Below are 21,673 nucleotides of genomic sequence, written 5' to 3'. Positions count from 1 at the left end.
TTACAAGCCGTGTTTTGTTAAAGCCTATTTATTTTTGTTACAAGCAGTGTTTCGTTAAAGCCTGTGTAAAGTTCATTTGTTTCAATGTACTGGTAGGCACCTGCGGCTTATAGACATGTGCAGCTTATTTATGTTCAAAATATTTTTTTTTTTTTAAATTCAGTGGGTGCGGCTTATATTCAGGTGCGCTCAATAGTCCGGAAATTACGTTACTCAAACAGTACAATGACTGAACTGCTTTGAAGAGAGAGCTGAAGGTGAACGCCGAGCCAGATAACGAACAATAGATCTATCTGTATCTTCTGTTGCTTACGAAGTGTAGAACTAAAAAATGCATCTGGAGCATCAGTGAATGTTTGAAAGGTTTATATTGAAACCTATAAAGGTTTCAAATATGCGAAAGAAGCTGGAGAACTGAAGAATCTGCAGGACCTTAAAGATTTTTCTGAAGAACAGTTCTCAGTTTAACTGTTCAGAACAAACAACGGACTCATGCACAACCATCACAAAACAGAAAGACAGTCATGGATCATCTAGGTGACAGCACACAGTATTAAGAACCAAGGGTTCCCAAACTTTTGAATGGGGTTATTTTAATAATTTCAGCATTTCTTATTGTGTTGTCAACTAAATGTAAACATCTTTTATGTACTATATCTTACTCAGGACAGTACTAAATAAAAAAAAAAACATGCAATTAGTATGATCTCTCTTATTTTTTTTAAATGATTCACATTTTCACAGATTCTGCAAGGGGTTCCCAAACTTTAGCATGCCACTGTATATATTGGACAACATTTTAAAAACACTTGGAATAACTAATAGGTTTCAGTTGTTTTTGTTGAATTGGCCTCTACAATACCCATAAAATGAACTATTGCCGGAACTACCTGCGACGGAAGGAATCTGGACAGTTTTATTGTACATTCAAAGTAAAGCCGTAAAGCACATTTTGGGATATATTGAAATGAATGAGAATTCATCACATAGTGTTAAAGGGAAATTAAATTTCACTTTATGTAAGCAGTCCTGATAATTAACCATTTCTCCTTCTGCTCTAACAGTTATCAGTGGCCCAGAGTTCTGGTGGACATGGACATACCAGCAGTTCAGCTGTGCACACTGGGCCTCATCACCATGGGCCAGCTGTCCAGCCTGTGGGCCAGGGTCATGCTCATGCTACCCCTACCCTTACCCCTGCCCCTGCCCCAACACTGGGTCAGCAGCAGTTTCAAAGGCTCAAGGTAAGAGATCTGTTTAGAAGATCATGGGAATTATCTGCATTCATTTAGATGGATTGAGAACTGAGATGTATGTAATTTCAGGTTGAAGATGCTCTTTCCTATTTGGATCAAGTTAAACTTCAGTTTGGCAATCAGCCGCAGGTCTACAATGACTTCCTGGATATCATGAAGGAGTTCAAGTCTCAAAGGTCAGTTAGAGTTTTGTTTTTGTTAGATTTTTTTGTTCTTGGGGCTTGTTTGGTTTCTGAGAGAGAGAGAGAGAGAGAGAGAGAGAGACAGAAGGGGAGAGAGAGAGAGAGAGCGAGAGAGAGAGAGACAGACAGAGGGGAGAGAGAGAGCACGCGTGCGAGAGAGAGAGAGAGAGAGAGAGCACTAAAGCATTAAATCAAGCAAGATGACGAATGGTACAGGTTTTTATTTTTATTTTTTTATAATTTATTTAGATAATACAAACTACAATTCACGTTTGAAGTAATAATTAACATAGATGAATCCTAAAAACTAAAAATGCATGAGCAAACATTGACTTTTCACTCTACACCTACCTTTGTCTAGACATAAGATTTAGTCTGAGATGTAGCACTACGCATAGATTGTGCAACAGGTATTAATTCTACGCACAGCTTAAAGCAGATTTTACATCCAGCCTAGTCTTACTACAGGGTGTATATCCTGCTGGTGCAACCGACCCTTGGGTGTTTTTATTGTCTGCCATCTCAGCAAATGAGGACATAAATACATGAACACCATCCTCAGAAGTGCTCTGGGAGTCACTTGATGAGCATTTTGCAGTTTCATTTGAGTAAAACTATTGTAAATCAGAGCAGAGCTCAACACTGAGCCGCACGGTGAAACAGCCAATCAGAGCAGAGCTGAACATAATTATTCATGACCCTTCCAAATAAGGTAAAAACAGACCCTTTATTTCTAGGGACAAATCCTTGGGTTTTAAATGGACATTTTTTGCCCTTACCTAAGCAACATACCTTCTATGAAGATATCAGAGAACAATTTAAAATATTGTATCAGTGCATCAACACACTTCTCACTGCTGCATGTGTGCACTTGGATGGGTTAAATGCAAAACACCAATTCCGAGTATGGGTCACGATACTTGGCAAATGTCACGACTAGGGCTGGGACAACGCGTCGACGTCATCGATGACCGCGACGCGTTGTCCCAGCCCTAGTCGTGACATTTGCCATGTCACAAATCGTCATTCCTTCACCGCTGTTGGTTAGATTTTGAATGACCAGTAATCATTCTGTCTTAGTGTAAGGGAAACGGGTCAATTTAGCTCAAAGGGAATCATTTAAGATTTTAAAAGGAATTTGAACAGAATCACTGTTTCACGGCTGATCACTGAAACGGCCAGCGATTCACTGAACAAGACGTTTGACATCAAATCTGCATGAGATTAAATCTAATGAGATTAAAATTCTATTTGATACACCAGTACAGATCAGAGTCTGGAGGTACTTGCGTTGCCTGTGTAACGGGGTTCCCCTTGTTGTCATTGAAAGGGGGGTTTCCCGAGGTTGCTGATTGGCTGGAAGTTCAGTAGTCGTTGACGTCTTGGTAAGCCCATGGTTGGGCGTCGTCTGACGATGCGGCTTTGTGGGCTTGTTGAGGTTGAACGGGCACTCGAGGTCAGACTGGAAGACGCAGAGTTACAAAACTTTACTTCGAACACGAAACTCTCAACAGAAAAGAAAAGAAACTAAAGTAAAAGAACAGAAGTAAAGTTTGACGAGACTAGGTGGTGTTTCTTCTCATCGTGGCTAAGTAGCAGCAGGCGTGCAGGACGATGCACGCTGGCACCGCGCTCAAAGAATGCTTAAAGTGATGACTAAAAGCATGACTAAAAGCAGGCTAAAAGCCGGCATGACCAATAACAAAAGCTAAATGCATGCTAAAAGCCAAATTTGATGGTGTCATGAGTATTTAAACTGGCCTTTTGGCCACACCTCAAATGTTGTCTTGACCAATTAGATATTGTCTTTGCTTGGGGAATCATAAATCATGTTATCTTATCAAGCATGTGGCCCGAATTTTCCCGCTCTTGCAGGGTATAATTTTGGACATGATTTCTATAACAAGAATATGATACATTTTACAAATAACTGATGGTCAGAAACATTTCAAGCAAGCAGTACATACTTGAAACACATACATACTAAACATGAATATGAATCCATAAACTATTCAGTAGTTATTAAAAAGGCATACACAATAAGCAATTAAAAACATGATAGTCAAATGTGTGGGTTTCATAAATTGATATAGAGTTAAGCAATGGACTGATATTCCTTTAGAACTCCTTTTGAGTTAATTTTGATACATCTATAAAAGACAGTTCATGTGCCATTCTCTGACATAAAAGGTCCGCTTAGGAATTTTAGTCTGGTTCTGCTAGGTGGGGGGAGCCAATCCAAGGATCTTGTTTACTCTCATGGGTTTACATGTGATGGTAGGCTGTGCAACTCTTTGACCACCAATCTTGATTACTTGCCCCAAATTTGGCAATCTCTTCTCTGAATTGAAATTGTCAATAATTGTTCTAATGGTGTTAATGTTGAAAGCTGTTCTGTGAAAGAGTTGGTTGGTTATCTTGATTCTGACTTGTGGCACTAGGAATTGATTTACAACATCCTGTTGCCTTTCTGAGGAATTCGGCTCCTCATGTTTCAATGCTCCTGATTGAAATGGGAGATTTTGTAATTTTCAGCATTACATTTCTAGAGTAGAAATTATACAAAAACGTAACTTTATTATCATGTTAAAATTAAATAATAACATGATTACAAATGTTTTAATGAGGTGTTTTTAATTGCAGATCTTTAATATTTGGTGTTAAGAATTTAGGAGAAAGGAATATCCATACAGGGCTTTTCTTGCAAGCACTTTTATGATTGTGTTCTTAAACTCAAGGTTACTGCAAATCAAATACCATAAATGTACTGCTCTTGTGTTGTCAGCATTGATACACCAGGTGTGATCAGCAGAGTCTCCCAGCTCTTCAAGGGCCATCCAGACCTCATCATGGGCTTCAACACCTTCCTGCCTCCTGGCTACAAGATTGAGGTTCAGACCAATGATCTGGTTAATGTGACCACTCCCGGCCAGATCCACCACATCACCCCACATGGTATCTCTGTTCAAAACCTTCCCATAACCCAGCCAGCGCAGCACCAGACTCAAACAGCAGCTCCCACCAGCACTGCAGCCTTGGTCATCCCTAGCCAGCCAACCCCTGCCAAGATCAGCAAGGTAAAACTGAGATGTTTTACCCTCTGTACATATTTACCCTTGTACATTTGCAAAGTTGTTTAAATTCATTTTATTTTCCACAGCCAGTGCAGTCTCCTGCACTTACCCCAACGAGCCAGCCTAATCCGTCCATTCCCTCATACGCCTCCCCGCGCTCGCCTTCGGTCCAGTCCCACACTCCCATCAGCAGCAGCACTGCCGGTTCAACCCCGCTGCAGAACAACCAGCCTGTGGAGTTCAACCACGCTATCAACTACGTGAACAAAATCAAGAACCGCTTTCAGAACCAGCCAGAGGTCTACAAATCCTTCTTGGAAATTCTGCACACATACCAGGTGAGAGCTGAGGCACAGAGGACAATATCTGTATGTCAGTATGCTCTGTACCGCTGTGTAATACAACCAACCTTTTTACTCACCCAAGTACGCTATCAAAAGTTTGGGTCAGCAAGACTAATTACAGTACTTTTTTTTTTTTGGTTCTGTTTTTTTGTTGTTGTTCAAAACCATTTAATAAATCCTACCAACTTCAAATTTTTAAACAGTAGTGTGTTGGGATGCACCTAAATATATATTTTTTTACCTCTACCTACCACTTACCTGATCATAAACCTTTTTAATGGTTTGTTGCTCAGATATTTTCCTCTTTTTGTTTACCTGCCATCTCTCTCCATCTATAGTTGATCTGCTAATATCCGTCCTGTGCACTCAAAGTGCTCTCTTCTCTTTCATTACAAGGCATGTCCCCTTACTGCTGATTGTCCACAAGTGTGCTTTGGGACTCGGTTTGTGATTTAAAAGCGTTTTTCATATATTGCTTTGTGTACCTTTAATTATGATTTTTTTTTTACATTCTAGCAGACATCATACCAACAAAGCACAGTTTAACATGAAAGCTAAAAAAAAAAAAGAACTTCAATTTATTCATTTTATTTTGGCGGAAACCTACAGGAAGACTGCTTTTTGTGGTCAACAGCAGATTTATTAATAATGTTTGTCACACATATCACATAGTCACATGACTTCATAAAAAGGTTACTGAGCAACTGAGGAGTATCACTGTTTCAGGGCAATTTTTTTTGGGACTTTGAACCCTGGCTTACAGGCAGATATCACCTCGAGCTTGTGGCGCGCTGCCAGAAAAGATGCAATACATGCGTTTATTACAAAACAATATTCTGCAGTTTATTTACTAATTTGTGTAAGGACGTTTCGTGATTTCAATAATCTTACAGTAATTAATGACATGAGATACAGCACTAAACAGTCTCTCGCTGTCAGTGCATGTAATGATTTTTGCGTCTTCCTCCGACAGTAATAAACACTGCCTCCACACTACTGACATGTTTTCTGAATTAGTGTGCTCGTCTACTTGATCTCGTCTTTCTCTTATTTCTGTTACCGAACATCCGGTGCATCCCTAGTGGTGTGTGTTTACAGGCCTTTATGCTGCATGCTTATGGTAAACTTGTCCTTTGTTTGTTGTACAGAAGGAGCAGCGAAATGCTAAGGAGGCAGGGGGAAACTACACACCCACTCTCACAGAGCAGCAGGTCTATGCTCAGGTGGCCCAGCTTTTCAAGAGCCAAGAGGACCTTCTTTCAGAATTCGGCCAGTTCCTGCCAGATGCTAACAGTTCAGTGGTAGGTTTTGAGATCTGGCCTGTTGAGATCTGTGGTAATAATATCTATATTATTATATCTGTAATATCTCACTTGGTGTTTCTCTCTTATCCTCAGTTATTGAGTAAGACTACAGCTGAGAAGGCTGAAGCTGTGCGTATTGATCATGGGGTGACCGTAAAGAGACCTCAACTGAACAATAAGCAGAGGTTTAATCAGAATGGATGTCCAATTCGTAGACATCCAGGGCTGCCCACTACGCCCCCTGTTAAGGTAATTTTGAGTAAAACGTAAAATTAAAACATTGAAAATTGCTGTTTTTTTTTTTTTTTTTTTTTTTACATTGTATTATTCATTATTATTATTATTATTATTCATTCTATTATTTATTATTGTACCAGCATTATTCATCCTCTTTTAACTCCTCAACAGAAAAAGCAAAAATTGGGAATGGGAAAAGACCATTCGCTGGCTGAAGCCAGTAAACTTGGAATTGGTGCTGAATCTCTCTTTTTTGAAAAGGTGATTGCTTTTAATATAGTCTTGCAGTGGAATGCAAAAATATGCTAATTAAGTTGGTACAGTAAATATTACAAGGATTACAGTTTAAGTGGCATGTACACTGTGTTCCCTTCTCAGGTGCGGAAAGCTCTGCGGAGTTCAGAGGCTTACGACAATTTCTTGCGCTGTTTGGTCATCTTCAATCAAGAAGTGATCTCACGGGCTGAACTTGTGCAGCTGGTCTTACCATTTTTGGGGTGAGTGGAATTCATTAGAATTTCATATTGACATACTTTCAGTCTGATTTAATGGCTTTTATGCAGCCATCATTTCATTTAATTAATTATAAATTGGAACTCAATAAACCTTTTTACTTTCTGACATTTTTGTTATTATTATCAGGAAATTTCCTGAGCTTTTTACATGGTTCAAGAACTTCCTTGGCTACAGAGAGTGTGCCCATATTGAGAGCTTTCCCAAAGAGCGAGCCACTGAAGGCATTGCAATGGAAATTGATTATGCATCCTGCAAAAGATTGGGCTCCAGTTACAGAGCCCTTCCCAAAAGCTTCCAGCAGCCTCGATGTACAGGCAGGACTCCATTGTGCAAAGAGGTGAGTTCACCATCCTTTCACACCTAGTACAACTTTAATTTATTATTTTTTGCAGGCTTAACACTCAAGCTAAAGATTTTGCAGCTGGTGTTGGTTGATGGTATACTGGTACTAATGGGTACCCATTTGCTAAGGTTTTGATTATTTCAGCTAATGTTGAATACATTTTCAGGTGTTGAATGATACATGGGTGTCATTTCCATCCTGGTCTGAGGACTCAACCTTTGTCAGCTCCAAAAAGACCCAGTACGAAGAGCATATATATAGATGTGAAGATGAGCGATTTGAGGTAAGCAGAAAAAGTGATATCACTTTTTTTATATTATTTCAGTTTACCAAAGTTTCATTGTCTTCAGTGTAATAGGATATTTATTTCAATGTCATGTGTCGTGCAGCTTGATGTGGTTCTGGAGACAAACCTCGCCACCATCCGTGTTCTGGAGGCTGTTCAAAAGAGGCTCTCGCGCATGACGGCTGAGGAACAGGCCAAGTTCCGGCTGGACAACACCATCGGAGGCTCCTCTGAGGTCATCCATCGTAAAGCTATTCAGAGGATATATGGTGATAAAGCTCCAGACATCATAGATGGGCTTAAGACGAACCCTGCTGTCTCTGTACCTATTGTACTCAAAAGGTCAGCATAAATGTTATTGTCTGAAGGTGACTCCTTCCTAGCAAATTCATAAAACTATAAAAATGTCATGCACTGTGGGGAGAAAAGGCTCTTTCTTTGAAAGAGGACAGATTAGAAAGTTTTTGTTTTCTTTATAGTACAATTTAAATATCATATAGTACATGATTATGGAAATTATTCAAAAGCATATAGGGCTGCACTGTTTTTCAAATTAAAATTAACATTTTTATTTGGCCTAATGCAATTTTTAAACCTCAAACTTCTCCAGGTTCACTTTCAGGGTTTCTGTAGGTCTTTAAAAGTCTTAAATTTAGTTTCGCCACAGAAAGTTTTAAATGGTACAAGAAAGTCTTAATTATGAATTCAAGAGGTCTTAAATTTTTAAGGACCCACAGAGAATAAATGTGCATTTTCAGTCAGCCAAGAAGCGAATGCATTATACAAATCTAAACCATTAAGATACTAATTTCGCATTTCCACCGAAATTACCCGGAACTTTTTTTCCCCATTAACTTTTTCCCCCCATGAACTTTTTCCCCCCAGACCTGTTGATTCTGTGATTCCACTTCAGTCTAAAGTACCGGTAAGACTAGTCAAATAGTCTGGTGATGTAGGTTGGCACACGTTTCTAGATACAAAGTATGCTGATTTTGGACATGCATCCTCGGTAGTTTGGACTTTAGTCTCGGGAGTGTGACGTCCGCGAGAACGGAAATCTGGTAATTCTGCAAACGGCAGCGTACTTGATAAGATCAGTCAGCTCGCCTTGGCTACTGCAATTTTCCTCACTGTATATTTACAATAAAATTAAATAGGATATCAAATACCACTGCCTCCTTTCATTTTCATTTAAACATAATAATAGCCATAAGCCATTACAATGAAGCGGAATATATAAATTTGCCTTTTTTATTTTCATTAATTGATAATTCATTGATAAATTGAATACAGACCAAAGATTACCTGTTAGATTTACCCAAAATGAATTATATTTTATGTTTAATCACTAAAGAGACCTCAGAGCCAGCAGCACATATCAGAAGGACTAGCCGGGGTGAGACTGCTCTCAGCAGCTCTATATGTATGTATATATATATATATATATATATATATATATATATATATATATATATATATATATATATATATATATATATATATATTATAAGGCGCACCTTCAATGAATGGCCTATTTTAAAACAGCCTATTTTAAAGGCTTTTAAGTGTGCCTTATAGTGCGGAAAATACGGTACTATTTGATTAATATGACGATTAATAATTGTTTAAATTAATGTAATTTATACTTTTGACAACCTTTTAAAAAAATACAAATAATAATAAATGCTGAATTGTAAAGTTTATCATTTTATAAAACCATTTTTTTTTCAGTTCCTATGTTACCATAAATATTGTCCTACCTGCTCATATGGTATTCATTTTATTAAAAAGCCTTTAAAAAGTATTGCATTTGATTTTAAGTCTGCAGATATCCTGAGTTTATTTGAAGGAAGAACTAGTAGCTACAAAAATATATTAGTTTCTGAACAAAGTAAAACTAGAGACTTTAATGTGAATGCAAAGAGAACAATATTATGTTTCACATTTGGGTCAACTAAAGGACATCTGAATTTTGCTGTTTAAAAAAATAAATAAATATGAATGCTGTTAAGGGCAATTCACACCACACAGACAAACACCAACAAACAAGTTGTCTCAAGTTAGTTGCAGTGCCCCAGTGCCCCAACAAACAGCAACAAACAGTCCTAGTACCAAAGTAATTACCATATTATTGCTATCCAGTAGCATCATTGTGTTTTCTAATCATCTCAATATTTTTTTTGGGGGGGGGGGGGGTTTCATATAGCGAGAGCACGGTCTTAAACAGTTCTTTTCATTTCAGGTTTTGCTCAGAGAATTCATTATGTTTGTCGTCTTAGGCTGAAAACTAAAGAAGAAGAGTGGCGAGAGGCACAGCGTGGCTTCAATAAGATCTGGAGGGAACAGAATGAGAAGTATTACCTGAAGTCTTTAGATCACCAAGGTATTAACTTCAAACAGAACGACACAAAGGTGTTTCGCTCCAAAATGCTGCTCAATGAAATCGAGACTCTTTATGATGAGGTATGAAACGTTCAAAATGTATGTTTTGAATCCAAAAATTGTAAATATTGTTGTCTGATTGCACATAATGGCCTTTTCATCAACTTAGCGGCAAGAGCAGGCTTCAGAAGACAATGCCGCCCCTCCGTCAGGTCCTCACATGACCATCATGTACGAGGACAGCCAGATCCTGGAAGACACGGCTGCTCTCATCATCCACCATGTGAAGAGGCAGTCCGGCATCCACAAAGAGGACAAGTATAAAATCAAACAGATCATATACCATTTCATTCCCGACATGCTGTTCGCCCGACGCGGCGAGCTTTCTGATGTGGAGGAGGAGGAAGAAGAGGAGACCGAACCAGATGAAGACGGGACTAAAAAGCACAATGGGACGACGTCAACGAAGTCTAAGCTCCTCTTCAGCCATACAGCAGCTACCCAGCAGAAGCTGAGTAATTGTGACGATGCCTACAACCTCTTCTATGTCAACAATAACTGGTACATCTTTCTGCGGCTGCACCAGATCCTGTGCTCCCGACTGCTACGGATCTACACGCAGGCGGAAAAACAGATAGAGGAAGATGCCAGAGAGAGAGAGTGGGAAAGAAACACGTTGGGAGTGAAAAGAGAGAAGAACGACAGCCCGGCCATCCAGCTGCGTTTGAAGGAACCCAGTAAGTTTCAGATTTCACTCTGATTTTAAGCAGGTAGTCAATAATGATGTTATTGTTTACACCGTTATCAAGGATACACAGAGCGAATCTGGCCAGCCATGCCATTGTTTTCAAAAGTCTCTGTTTTGGTTCATTTACACTGAAATGCAACACCGGATTTTTCAAACTAAAAATAATCAAATAACAAATAATCAAATAACAGGCATAACCATAGAAAAAGTTATTCATTTGAAAACAAAACGCACTAGTGTAAATGGGGCCTACAGGCCTTTTCACACTGAATGTGATGAAGCAAAACGAATTTCGGACACGACGCGCTGGAATAAAGCAATATATTTCTATGCATGCTTCCACATAGGCCGCAAACATTTGCTCACCTAAATTGTGAATTGTATTTTATTTTTCTCACCAGTCCGACGAATCTTTTCAGTATCGCAAAGCGAAAACACGGGCCGTCCAAAATGATTTGAGCTAGGATCAGGTGACCGGAGTAGCTGCAGTTGCACTAAAGGATGAGAATGGTGGCGCTTTTTAGAAAACCAGTTAAAACAAACACAGAAGAAGAGTATCCCAGATAAGAGAGTGGATGCTGAGTTCTTGTTACCATTGGTATTTGAGAACAAATGTATTCTCACGTGTTCTTTATACAGAATAACATTTCTATTAATTGTCCATTAATTATGTGATCTGTAGAGCACCGTCCGTTTTCTTCCATGTGCACAAGTGTTATGTCTCAGGGCGTGTTCGCTATTTTTCTACACATGAAATATGAATGCAAATAAACACGATTATGACAATATATTTTTTGTATGTGTTTTGTATGCAGCTCGTGGTATATATTTTTTTATAGCAATAAAGGATGTTTATGACAAATATTAGGAGTGTAGCATTATTAAACATACAAAGAGGGCATGAGTCTGCTTATTATAGAATCACACCATGTATCATCAACAAAAGATCAATCAGAAGTTATTACAAGCTCTCAATGATGGTTTAAAGTAGGTAAGCAATAATATTTTCGAGTGTAGATTGATACTAATTGTACTTATATTTTAGGATGTAGCCTTCTTGTAAGCATTCTAGATAGTTTGTTTCTGGTGTAGAACCTTGTTTATCCTAATTTAATGCATTTAATGCTTATATTATATCATGCAGGCATGAATTAGCAGAAGGTGAACAATTGTTTCAAGCTGGTGTGAAAGCACCGTTCGTCAGCGATTTGCCTCCCTTTTTCTCATCATGCTCAGTGTGGAAAGGCCTTAAGGCTGTAATTTGTTTATTTATGATGCTGTAGTTGGAGATTGATTCATTAGAAATGCCCTGGTTGTTTTTGCAGTGGACATCGATGTTGAAGACTACTACTCCGCCTTCTTAGAGATGGTGCGAAACCTCCTGGATGGCAACATGGAGACATCTCAGTACGAGGACCAGCTGAGGGAAATGTTTACCATCCATGCCTACATTGCCTTCACCATGGACAAACTCATCCAGAGTATAGTGAGACAGGTAGGGTTTTAAGTAGTGGTTTTAGCAAGCATTTTCAGTGTTTTAAGATCTCATCTAACAGTTAATCTTTTTTTTTTTCACAGCTCCAGCATATAGTAAGCGATGAGGTCTGTGTACAGGTGACTGATCTTTTCCTTAGCGAGTTTGCCAACAAAGCCACCGGTGGGTCCCTGTCCACCCAAGCTTCTAGAGGAAGTGCCGAATCAGCCTACCAGCGCAAAGCTGAGCAGCTGATGTCCGACGAGAACTGTTTTAAGGTACGACTATCTCTTTTAATTTACCAAGACGCACTTGCTGAATGTCAGAAATAGCGTAGGTACTACATTTGAATTTGAACTTGCTTTGCGACCATTAACAAAGATTGTTCTATAGAGTATGAATATGGGAAGTGATGATGAAATTTGGAGTTCCCTTTCAAAGGAACTTCAAACTACGTCCTCTAGGGGTCGCTATGAGGAACACCTCGTTGTGACCAGTGTCTGAAGCATACATTGAAAAAAACACAAAATTGTTGGCCGGCTACAGCCTCTGACGTCACTACAGTCGCGGCTATAAAAAAGCACCGGGAGAACATGTCATTCTCTTCTTCGTCTTCACTGACTGTTCTGTTTGAAGCGTGTATCTGAAAGAACTGGTAAGAGCGATCTTTCTCTGTATATCATGGCGACTACTAGCAAGTGTTTAGACAATGTGTGCATCCGTGTCGGCATTATTTGACACCCGATATCTTTGCGTCATTTGTTTGGATGAGGAGCATGTTTTCACGTGATTTCTTTGAGGAGACAATCTGCATGCATTGTGAGCATTTTTTTTCAAGGAAGGCTTGAGGCTGAGGCTGAGCCTTCTCAATTCTCCTGCCCTGCGTATGTAGAGCTGTTAGAGGTTATCGATCGCGCCAAAGTTGGACTTGCCATGAAAATGCGCTAACAAGGTGATGATTTAAGGCCGTTAAAAAAAAAAAAAAAACCTAAAACATTTAAATAAAATGTCTTTCTGAGGGCGAGACATCTTCTTTTAAGCGCCCTCCTTGCCATCTAAGCTCCTTCAGAAATTAATCTGGCTTAAATGGCAAGGCATACACAGCAGCAGGTCAGGCTGTGGCTTTGTTATAAACAATGGTAGTGCTTCAAGCATATCAAGCTGATCTGCTAAGAGACCTGGATTGAGGCAAGGGCCTTTCTCCTGATCAGGTAGCGGCGCCGCACCACAGACCTCTCCATGCTACCAAGCAGGCCGCCTCAACCATGGGCGGGACTATGGTGGCCATGGTGGCAGCGGAGAGACATCTGTGGAGATGGTGATCGAGAATTTCAGGGAGACGAAGGCGTGCTCTGCTGCCTTCAGATCCTTTGTTCCACGAAGGTCCAAGCCTGAGCCCAAACAACATAGAGGTCCTGGTCTGTCTCGATCTGAGGATCAAAGACAGCCACAAAGGCTAGTGTTACAACTCGCGCTCCTCCCCCACCTGCGGGCAGGGGTGAGAGGAATCGTAGGTCATGGGGAAATAAGCAGAACCTAAGGGATGTGATCCAGATGAGGCAGCGTTCTTGTGTAAGTGTGCACGCAAGACTCTGTGCACTTTCTGAAATCCTTTACGGTAAGGGTTACGCGCTCTGCCTCTCTTGAGATGATTAGACCTTGGTACCTTGGGCTTCATTCAGCCACTTTGTTTATACACTTCAAGCATCGCTTCCCTCAACATAAGGGGCTATTTGTGTGATTCTTGTGGTAGTTTAGCAGCACTCCCCTTTTTCCAAAAAAAGGGGGCCTATGAGCATGCTACTCAAAGCTCAGAGTTCTCTGTTTTTCCCAGAGCGCTCCAGTATTGTTTCCATGAATCGAGTTGATGACTCTTAATCATACTGTTTTTCCATCTGTGAGCTGCTCTATCATGAAAACCCCTCCTTAGAACAGTATTTGAACACACTTTCTGATATCCATACTGTGATAATTTTGCACTCTAGTATTCTGCGTTCTTTCTAAAATCATATACGGTGAGGGCTTTGCACGGTTGCTTCGTGCCCTTTCTTGAGTTGGTAAAAGCCCCGTTCATCTTGGGTGCCATCTATTTATCCTCAGATACCCATCAAAACAGGTTGTTGCTACTAGAGAACTGTTCAGACAGCTCTTTCAGCAAACTTATGCTTAAGCTAGCGGTAGCCCCTGTTTGACAGGCAAGACTTGGTAGAAAATGCTAGGTTCTTAGCAGTATCCCTTTTTTCAGGGTTGGAGCTAAACTCTGCAGGGACACAGGCCCTCCAGGATTAATGTTCCCCACCCCTGCTTTAAAGGGATTTTTCCTAATCCAAGTCTTCAGCTCTACCCCGGGCCGAGGCCCTAACAATTAAGTTGGGTATGTAGATGTAGCTTAGGCCTTTGGCAATAAGGGGTACTGTCACAGAGAGCCGTCTTAATGTCCCAGGGGCAACTCCTGTGGAAATGGTAGAGTTGGTACTTGGTGCTTGCCATGATTCTAGCCTGCACTCCCTTCAGCATGGAGGCTTGGGTATACTGTTCCCGATAGCGACCCCTATAGGAAGTAGTTCAAAGTTCCTTTGTAAGGAAATGTCTCAGGTTACGATTGTAACCATGGTTACCTGAGTAGGGAACGAGACACTGCGTCCTCTAGCTCCCTGCCATGCTTCGGACGCAAGCTTCAGACGAAGAAGTGAATGACTTGCTCTACAGGTGCTTGTTGATAGTCACGCCGGTAGTGACGTCAGAGGCTGTAGCCGGCCAACAAGTTGGTGTTTTTTCAATGTATGCTTCAGACACGGGTCACGACGAGGTGTTCCTCATAGCAACCCCTAGAGGATGCAGTGTCTTGTTCCATACTCAGGGAACCATGTTAACATTCGTAACCTGAGACTATCTCTGCCATGTTACTGTCATGTGACCTATCGGTTCACTGCCATTCATAATCCTCTCTCGTGGCCTCATGGGATAGTAAAGTTTCCATCAAATGCACACTTCAAAATTTCGCTGCAAGTAGAAGGTCATTTTGGTACTATACTCAGACTTTTTTGAAATACCCTGAATTTGTATATTTTACCATTTCAGCTTACTGTTTTTCAAATACCATATAGTGGGAAAGTTTTTGATTTCAGATCCAGCAACTGTGTACTTCTCTCTTTATTATGGAATTGGTATGGTATGGATAAAACTACCAAAGATGTACATTTAAAGCTTAAAGTATACTGTAGTTTTTATGCATATTCTAGGTAAATATTGTCTTCAAAATAGTATTGTACACATGCTGTACTGTACACATGCAGCCTGATTCTTCTTACCGTTTTTTCACAAGTTGGCAACACTGGCCCAGACCACTGTTTCAAGTCAAAAAAGAAAAGGCGTAGTCAGAATAACAACTAGAGAGTATTCGAAGTACTACAGGTGGTGGCAACAGCAATAGATGTCTTTGTTGATGAGTTCTAGTGTGTGGGCGTTAAGAGACAATCCGTTTTAGTTTAAATTACTACAAAGACATGTTTATAACTTAAAGGGTTATTTCACCAAAAAATGACAATTATGTCATTAATAACTCACCCTCATGTCGTTCCAAACCCGTGAGACCTCTGTTCATCTTTGGGACACAGTTTAAGATATTTTAGATTTAATCCGAGAGCTCTCAGTCCCTCCACTGAAACTGTGTACACGGTATACTGTCCATGTCCAGAAAGGTAATAAGAACATCATCAAAGTAGTCCATGTGACATCAGAGGGTCAGTTAGAATTTTTTGAAGCATCGAAAATACATTTTGGTCCAAAAATAGCAAATCTCTACCTTGTCTGTTGTGAGAGAGTTCAAAACACAACAGTGTAGTGATATCCGGTTCGTGAACGAATCATTCGATGTAACCGGATCTTCTTGAACCAGTTCACCAAATCGAACTAAATAGTTTTAACCGGTTCACGTCTCCAATGTGCATTAATCCACAAATGACTTAAGCTGTTAACTTTTTTAATGTGGCTGACACTCCCTCGGAGTTAAACAGACCAATATCCCTGAGTAATTAATTTACTCAAACAGTACACTGACTGAACTGCTGTGAAGAGAGAACTGAAGATGTACACCGAGCCGAGCCAGATAACGAACAAAAGATTGACTCGTTAAAATCACTTATTTTAAATAAGTATTTTTTTTTTAAACAGCCTGCTGTGCTTATATAATATTTCTTTTTTTTTAGCACAAAATAGATTTGATAATTTAAATGAAAATGTAGCCATGTGCAGTAAATTTGAAAACTGCGATTGTGACGCATTGTGATATTGAGTTGATAACGATAATGATAATTGTAATTGAATTATCTCTTCCTCTTCCTCTCTTGCTAATCTCTTCCTCTGAACGTCATCTGGGAAAAAAACTTTGCATTATCTCACCAGATTTGTAACGTAAATCATTTATAAACCTTTGCCAACACAGGAGAATACATCAACCTATGTCTAAATATGTCAGGAATTGTACATTGCGATTTCAAAATAAACGTTGCTGCATGTGGCCAAATATTAAAATGAGTGTGGATGCTGAACAGTAGTGCTCACCTCAGGACAGATGGAGGCGCCGGTCTAACTTGCTCTTAAAATACTTCATAATTTTTTGTCCTACAGATATGAGTAATACATCTTTCAAATCTGTAAAGACTCTACGCTTATTTGTGTGCACTCACAATAACAACAACATTTTGTAAAATAATGAACACTTTTGTAAAATAATGAAATCAAACAGGTTGCGCTTTCTGTCACCTCGATCTGTGAACTTGAGCGAGAAACGGTGTATATCTTTGCCTTACAAATGTAAAAAATATATCGATAGAGAATGAAATGTCTACTTTTAAAATTAACCAATTCAAATGTAAAACAAATATTCTCAGATTATGTAATGGTCTATGTGGAACATGCATACAGGCTCATCCGCTACTGTGGAGATGACGAGAAAGCACTTGTTTATCAGTGTATTATTAAAATGTTAATGCAGCCTCCTTACTGTTTTTCCCCGACACGTTCATAATCATAGCTTTATGGACTTTGTAAGCAATTAAAGGATCATTATAATGATTTAAATGGTTTATTAATAAGCGTGCGATTAGTCAACTAATACTTAAAATGAACAACTACTAGTCGACCAGAAAAATCCTTAGTTGAAGGCAGCCCTAGTTATTTTTAGTCCAGTGATCCTGCTGTAGTATTTCTTCTGTCTGTATAACAAATGAGTGGGTGGGGCTTAATAGGCAATGATGAAGTTGTAGGTGTTGATATGTCTGTGCAGATAGTCTTGTGCTGAAATTTCATCTCTATTATGTAATAAAAACCTGGAAGCAGAAAATGAGTCATTTTGGCAGCTTGGATTCAATATACTTGTGTATATGTGTTCAGTTGTATGCATATGCCAAATTTTCACATCAAAACTGAAGTTTAAATTTGGACTTTAATTTTTATGCTTTCACTTTTGAGAAAAGCAAAAAGGATTAGATTTTTATCAGTAGTGTAGATGAGATATTATGGTTTGTTAAAAGAAATAAAGTGCTTTTTCTGTACTACAGTTGTGTTCACAGTTAGAATGCTGAAGTCACAGTTAAAGATGGTTGTATAGGAAATGCTGATAAGACTTTTCTGTTGGTTTTTCAAGCAAACCAATTGACCATCCATCAAGCTATCAGTCAAAGTGGCTTAATCGGCCAAAATCACTGCTTTTTGTTTTAATGACCACATTTTTCAATGTCACGCTCTCATCTGCTTCCTCTTTTCATTACCTTTTCTTTATTTAACTACTTTGTTAACCACAGTTTCATCTGTGTAGATAGATACGTATCTATGGAGTCTTTTTCTCTAAACATTTTAGGTTAAATCCTGTGAATTTATAAGGGAAAATGTACAGCTTACATGGTATACCTAGCATGACTCCTTATTAAATATTATTTACAAATCAAAATATAGTTCAGATTCCATTTAGTCTCTCTATTTATATGGGTCTGCTACCCATGCACATTTAAACGGGACTTTTTTTTTTTTTTTTTCTTTGCAGTTATTGTTCCAGAAGTCTAAAGGGACTGTGCAGCTGGCCGTAGAGCTTTTGGACACAGAGGAGGAGAACTCGGATGGACCTGTGGATACTGAGGTACATGCCTGATACTTTGCTATCAGATTTTATCGATATATTTTTAAACCCGATTATAGATTTTGACATCGTATATATCGATATATTTATATTTAATTCTGATTCCGCCACTTTGCTTGTTTGCCTTCTCTGTGCTGTGCTCGCCCCTGCTCGCTCGCCCCCCGCCTCCTTGCTTTTGTCCCCTCTCCCCTCGCGTGTACAGAACTAGTCAAAAAAAAAAAAAAAGGACAACTGGCTCCATTATATGGAGATACTTTGGTTTTCAGACGTCGGGCGAACAGCAGGCAGATGTCTACTGTATGGCCCAATGATTTCCACGATGCAAAAAACGTGGAGGGAATCGCGGAATCCAGTCATAAAAACGGAATTTACAGTTTAACGCAGAATGAATGAATCAAAAGTAGGTCATTGCACTTACATCAAATCGTAATGGACTAATATCTGCAAATATTAAGCCGTAATGGTCTATTTAAATATGAATCCTGCATGTCTGTGTTGATGAATGGCACAGAAGCGCGTCTTCATTCTTTAGGCCGGCGACACACTGGATGCGAGGCGCAAGCGTCTCAGCCGCGTGGCTTGTCTGTTTTTAATTCGGCTCCCATGTTAACAGGTTAGCGCTTGCAGACTGCCTGCGTGAGATGCGCGGAAAACGCGTGCATGCTAGAAATAGAACCGATGCCTATTTTTCACGCGGCACGCATGGGTGTTGGAAGCGTTTCCAGGCCAAAAAATAGGAAAATATGTTTATATGTCATTTTGTACACAAATACATATTAATTCATGACATTTTGATATTTGAAAATCTATAGGTTGACATAAATTCAGATATAAATGTAATTTAAAGAATAAATAAATAATTATTGATTTTCAAATATTGCACCAGTCAAACATAGTCTATTTTGCCGATTTAATCGATTAAATCGGCGTCCCTCAAGCAGCAGCAGCGCGCCAGCGCCGCGTCAGGCCCAGTTCTGGTGTGTAAAGACACAGAAAACGCAAGGCAGCCGCCACGCTCCTGACACGCAGCAGAGACGCCATCTCACTTAATCAGGACATAAACACATGAAGATCATCTTCAGAACTGCTCTGATAGTCACTTCATGAGCATCTGACCATTTGATTTGAGTAAAACTAGCATCATATATCACATCATAGACTGTAGTATCACATACACATAACTGTAACGGTTCGTCAAAATAAAAGTATTTGACAGAAATCTATTACTATTGTTCAGCAGAATGTAAATAGCCCACTACTACTACTATTAAAAAGAAACGAACATAATTTTTTAAAGGAATAATCACACAACATTTCTTCCATGTTTTATTTTTAATAGTAAATCCCTTTTATTTACCAAAAAATAAAGTTTGCTTAATTTTAAATAATTAAATGATCAATTAAATGAACGTTTTATGCCTTCATTTGATAACCAGAAAAATTTAAATACACAGAATTTCTAAAGGCAAAAAACATTTTACATAAGGCTATTGTAAGAATTTGTGTAGAATTTTTAAGAACTAATTAAGTTGTTTTTATGCATTTAAATAATTACACATGCTAAAACACTGAATTAGGTAACAATAAAACATTTGGTGAAGAAAAAATAAAACGTTTCATAGGGCCCTGAACATGTAATATTTGGCATATTTGTTTTTGCAGTAGTTTTTGGGGGGTTATTTTTCCTGTAAAGATATCAAGATATATATCGTATATTAGGGCTGCACGATATTGGGAAAAAATGACATTGCGATATTTAATTTTTCTGCGATATATATTGCAATATTTTTTTCCTACAAACAAAAATGGGGTGAGCACATTCTCATTTTAAATGATTTAAACATCGACACTATCGTATCATTTGATTAATTATGCCCGAGGGAGAGAGAGCAAGACACCTGCTCGTGTTGTTTGAAAACGGCTCGCTCTCTGTCTCTCTCTCTCTCTCTCTCTCTCTCTCTCTCTCTCTCTCTCTCTCTCTCTCAATTCAATTCATATTGCTTTATTGGCATGACATACAAAGGTACATATTGCCAAAGCATTGTACATAGCAAAATAGAAACAAACAAAACAAAAATACATATATATTCATAAGAATTTTTTTTTACATGCAAAATAAATCCATATACATTTCTATAAACATTGATGGTACTTCTAATGTACTCTCTGTCTCTCTCGCGCGCGCTCTCTCTCTTTCGCTCTCTCTCTGTCTGACTCTCGCGCGCTCTCTCTCTCTATCTCTGTCTCTCTGTCTGACTCTCGCGCGCTCTCTCTCTCTCTCTCGGTCTCTCTCGCGCACACCCTCTCTCTCTTCCCTGTTAAACTTGCATGTGGTTTTCAGTCCTGTCAATGATAAACTTTCACTCTATGATGGTTAAGCTGTGCAATTAATCCGCAAATCACATTCGTCAAGGGCCGGGGAGCAGCTGGCGTGTGTAATTTTCCTTATTTCAATGAATAACGGATCAACTATGACAGCCTACATCGCACATCCTGCGATGTGACTATCGTGGATTTGTACATCGCGATATAGATGCTTAAACAACACATTGTGCAGCCCTATCGTATATCGAGATATAGCAAAATATATAGAGAGATATATTTTTGCTCCATATTTCCCAGCCCTCTGTTAACCTATTAATCCAACCTGGACTGCTGGTGAAGTGTTGTGGCAAAATCCTTAGCCAAGTTTACTTTGAAATGCAAGAACGCTATTGGTATGAGACTATTGGTGGTGGGACAGTAGTGTGATTGTCTTCAGCAGATTTTGACAAACTATGTTATTTTAAAGCTCACAATCTGACAACTTATCTTGATGTTAGTGCGAATTCTACTTTTTTGTGGGGGAAGCATTATTGGAGCTCTATTCCATTGTGCTGCTTTCTGTGCTGTGCAATAGGCATTCTGCTGACTCGTAACTTGAAGGCTGAAATCCATCCTTTAGATGAACAGATTTTGTCATTCTGCTGCATCGCTTTATCCGACAACATCTGCTACATCTGTGCCACCTGCTGCTGCAAGAGTTGTTGAGGGGAAATGACGAAAATGGTGTCGTTTCCTTATTGCTCTTTCTTGTAGCACCTCAGAAGAGAGGTGACAAAGTTCATGAACCAGATATTAAGCCAACAGATGTTTCTGACTTGTAAGAACAGCTGGGAACACACTAATGTCTAAATGGCCCCAAATATAAGAAAGAAATGATGTGCCATGGCAAGACTTTGCATTGAGCCAGGTCTATTGTAGACTATTGTAGGAGGTCTCTTCTAGCACAAATCATGTCCTGCACAAGATTCCTGTCTGGTTTTGATATGGTCTGTATAACAGTATTCTGAAGATGGACTCCATGAGGAATGTAGGGATGCCTGCAAGACGACTTCTTGCTTTACAGATC

General features: G+C 39.2%; 1 protein-coding gene across 2 annotated transcripts in view; it reads left to right on the top strand.

Annotated features, from left to right (window-relative positions):
* The window catches only part of LOC127961710 (paired amphipathic helix protein Sin3a), a 53,875-nt gene that overhangs the window by 26,190 nt on the left and 6,012 nt on the right, over positions 1–21,673 (top strand). The window contains exons 3-18 of one of the 2 annotated variants that reach the window (XM_052560941.1): positions 1,065–1,244; positions 1,326–1,432; positions 4,224–4,515; positions 4,599–4,850; positions 6,005–6,157; positions 6,254–6,409; positions 6,569–6,658; positions 6,776–6,894; positions 7,040–7,250; positions 7,423–7,539; positions 7,646–7,884; positions 9,822–10,005; positions 10,094–10,661; positions 11,998–12,167; positions 12,251–12,424; positions 18,190–18,282. In XM_052560941.1, coding sequence (XP_052416901.1) covers positions 1,065–1,244; positions 1,326–1,432; positions 4,224–4,515; positions 4,599–4,850; positions 6,005–6,157; positions 6,254–6,409; positions 6,569–6,658; positions 6,776–6,894; positions 7,040–7,250; positions 7,423–7,539; positions 7,646–7,884; positions 9,822–10,005; positions 10,094–10,661; positions 11,998–12,167; positions 12,251–12,424; positions 18,190–18,282 — 3,105 coding nt within the window. Of the gene's footprint in view, positions 1–1,064; positions 1,245–1,325; positions 1,433–4,223; positions 4,516–4,598; positions 4,851–6,004; positions 6,410–6,568; positions 6,659–6,775; positions 6,895–7,039; positions 7,251–7,422; positions 7,540–7,645; positions 7,885–9,821; positions 10,006–10,093; positions 10,662–11,997; positions 12,168–12,250; positions 12,425–18,189; positions 18,283–21,673 lie in introns of both variants that reach the window. The other variant, XM_052560940.1, reaches the window with a different exon arrangement.

This window comes from Carassius gibelio, chromosome B7, assembly GCF_023724105.1.
Source record: "Carassius gibelio isolate Cgi1373 ecotype wild population from Czech Republic chromosome B7, carGib1.2-hapl.c, whole genome shotgun sequence".
In the NCBI taxonomy this organism is placed as follows: Eukaryota; Metazoa; Chordata; class Actinopteri; order Cypriniformes; family Cyprinidae; genus Carassius; species Carassius gibelio.
Note: the sequence above shows the minus strand (reverse complement) of the source record. Positions and strands in the feature narration are given on the sequence as shown.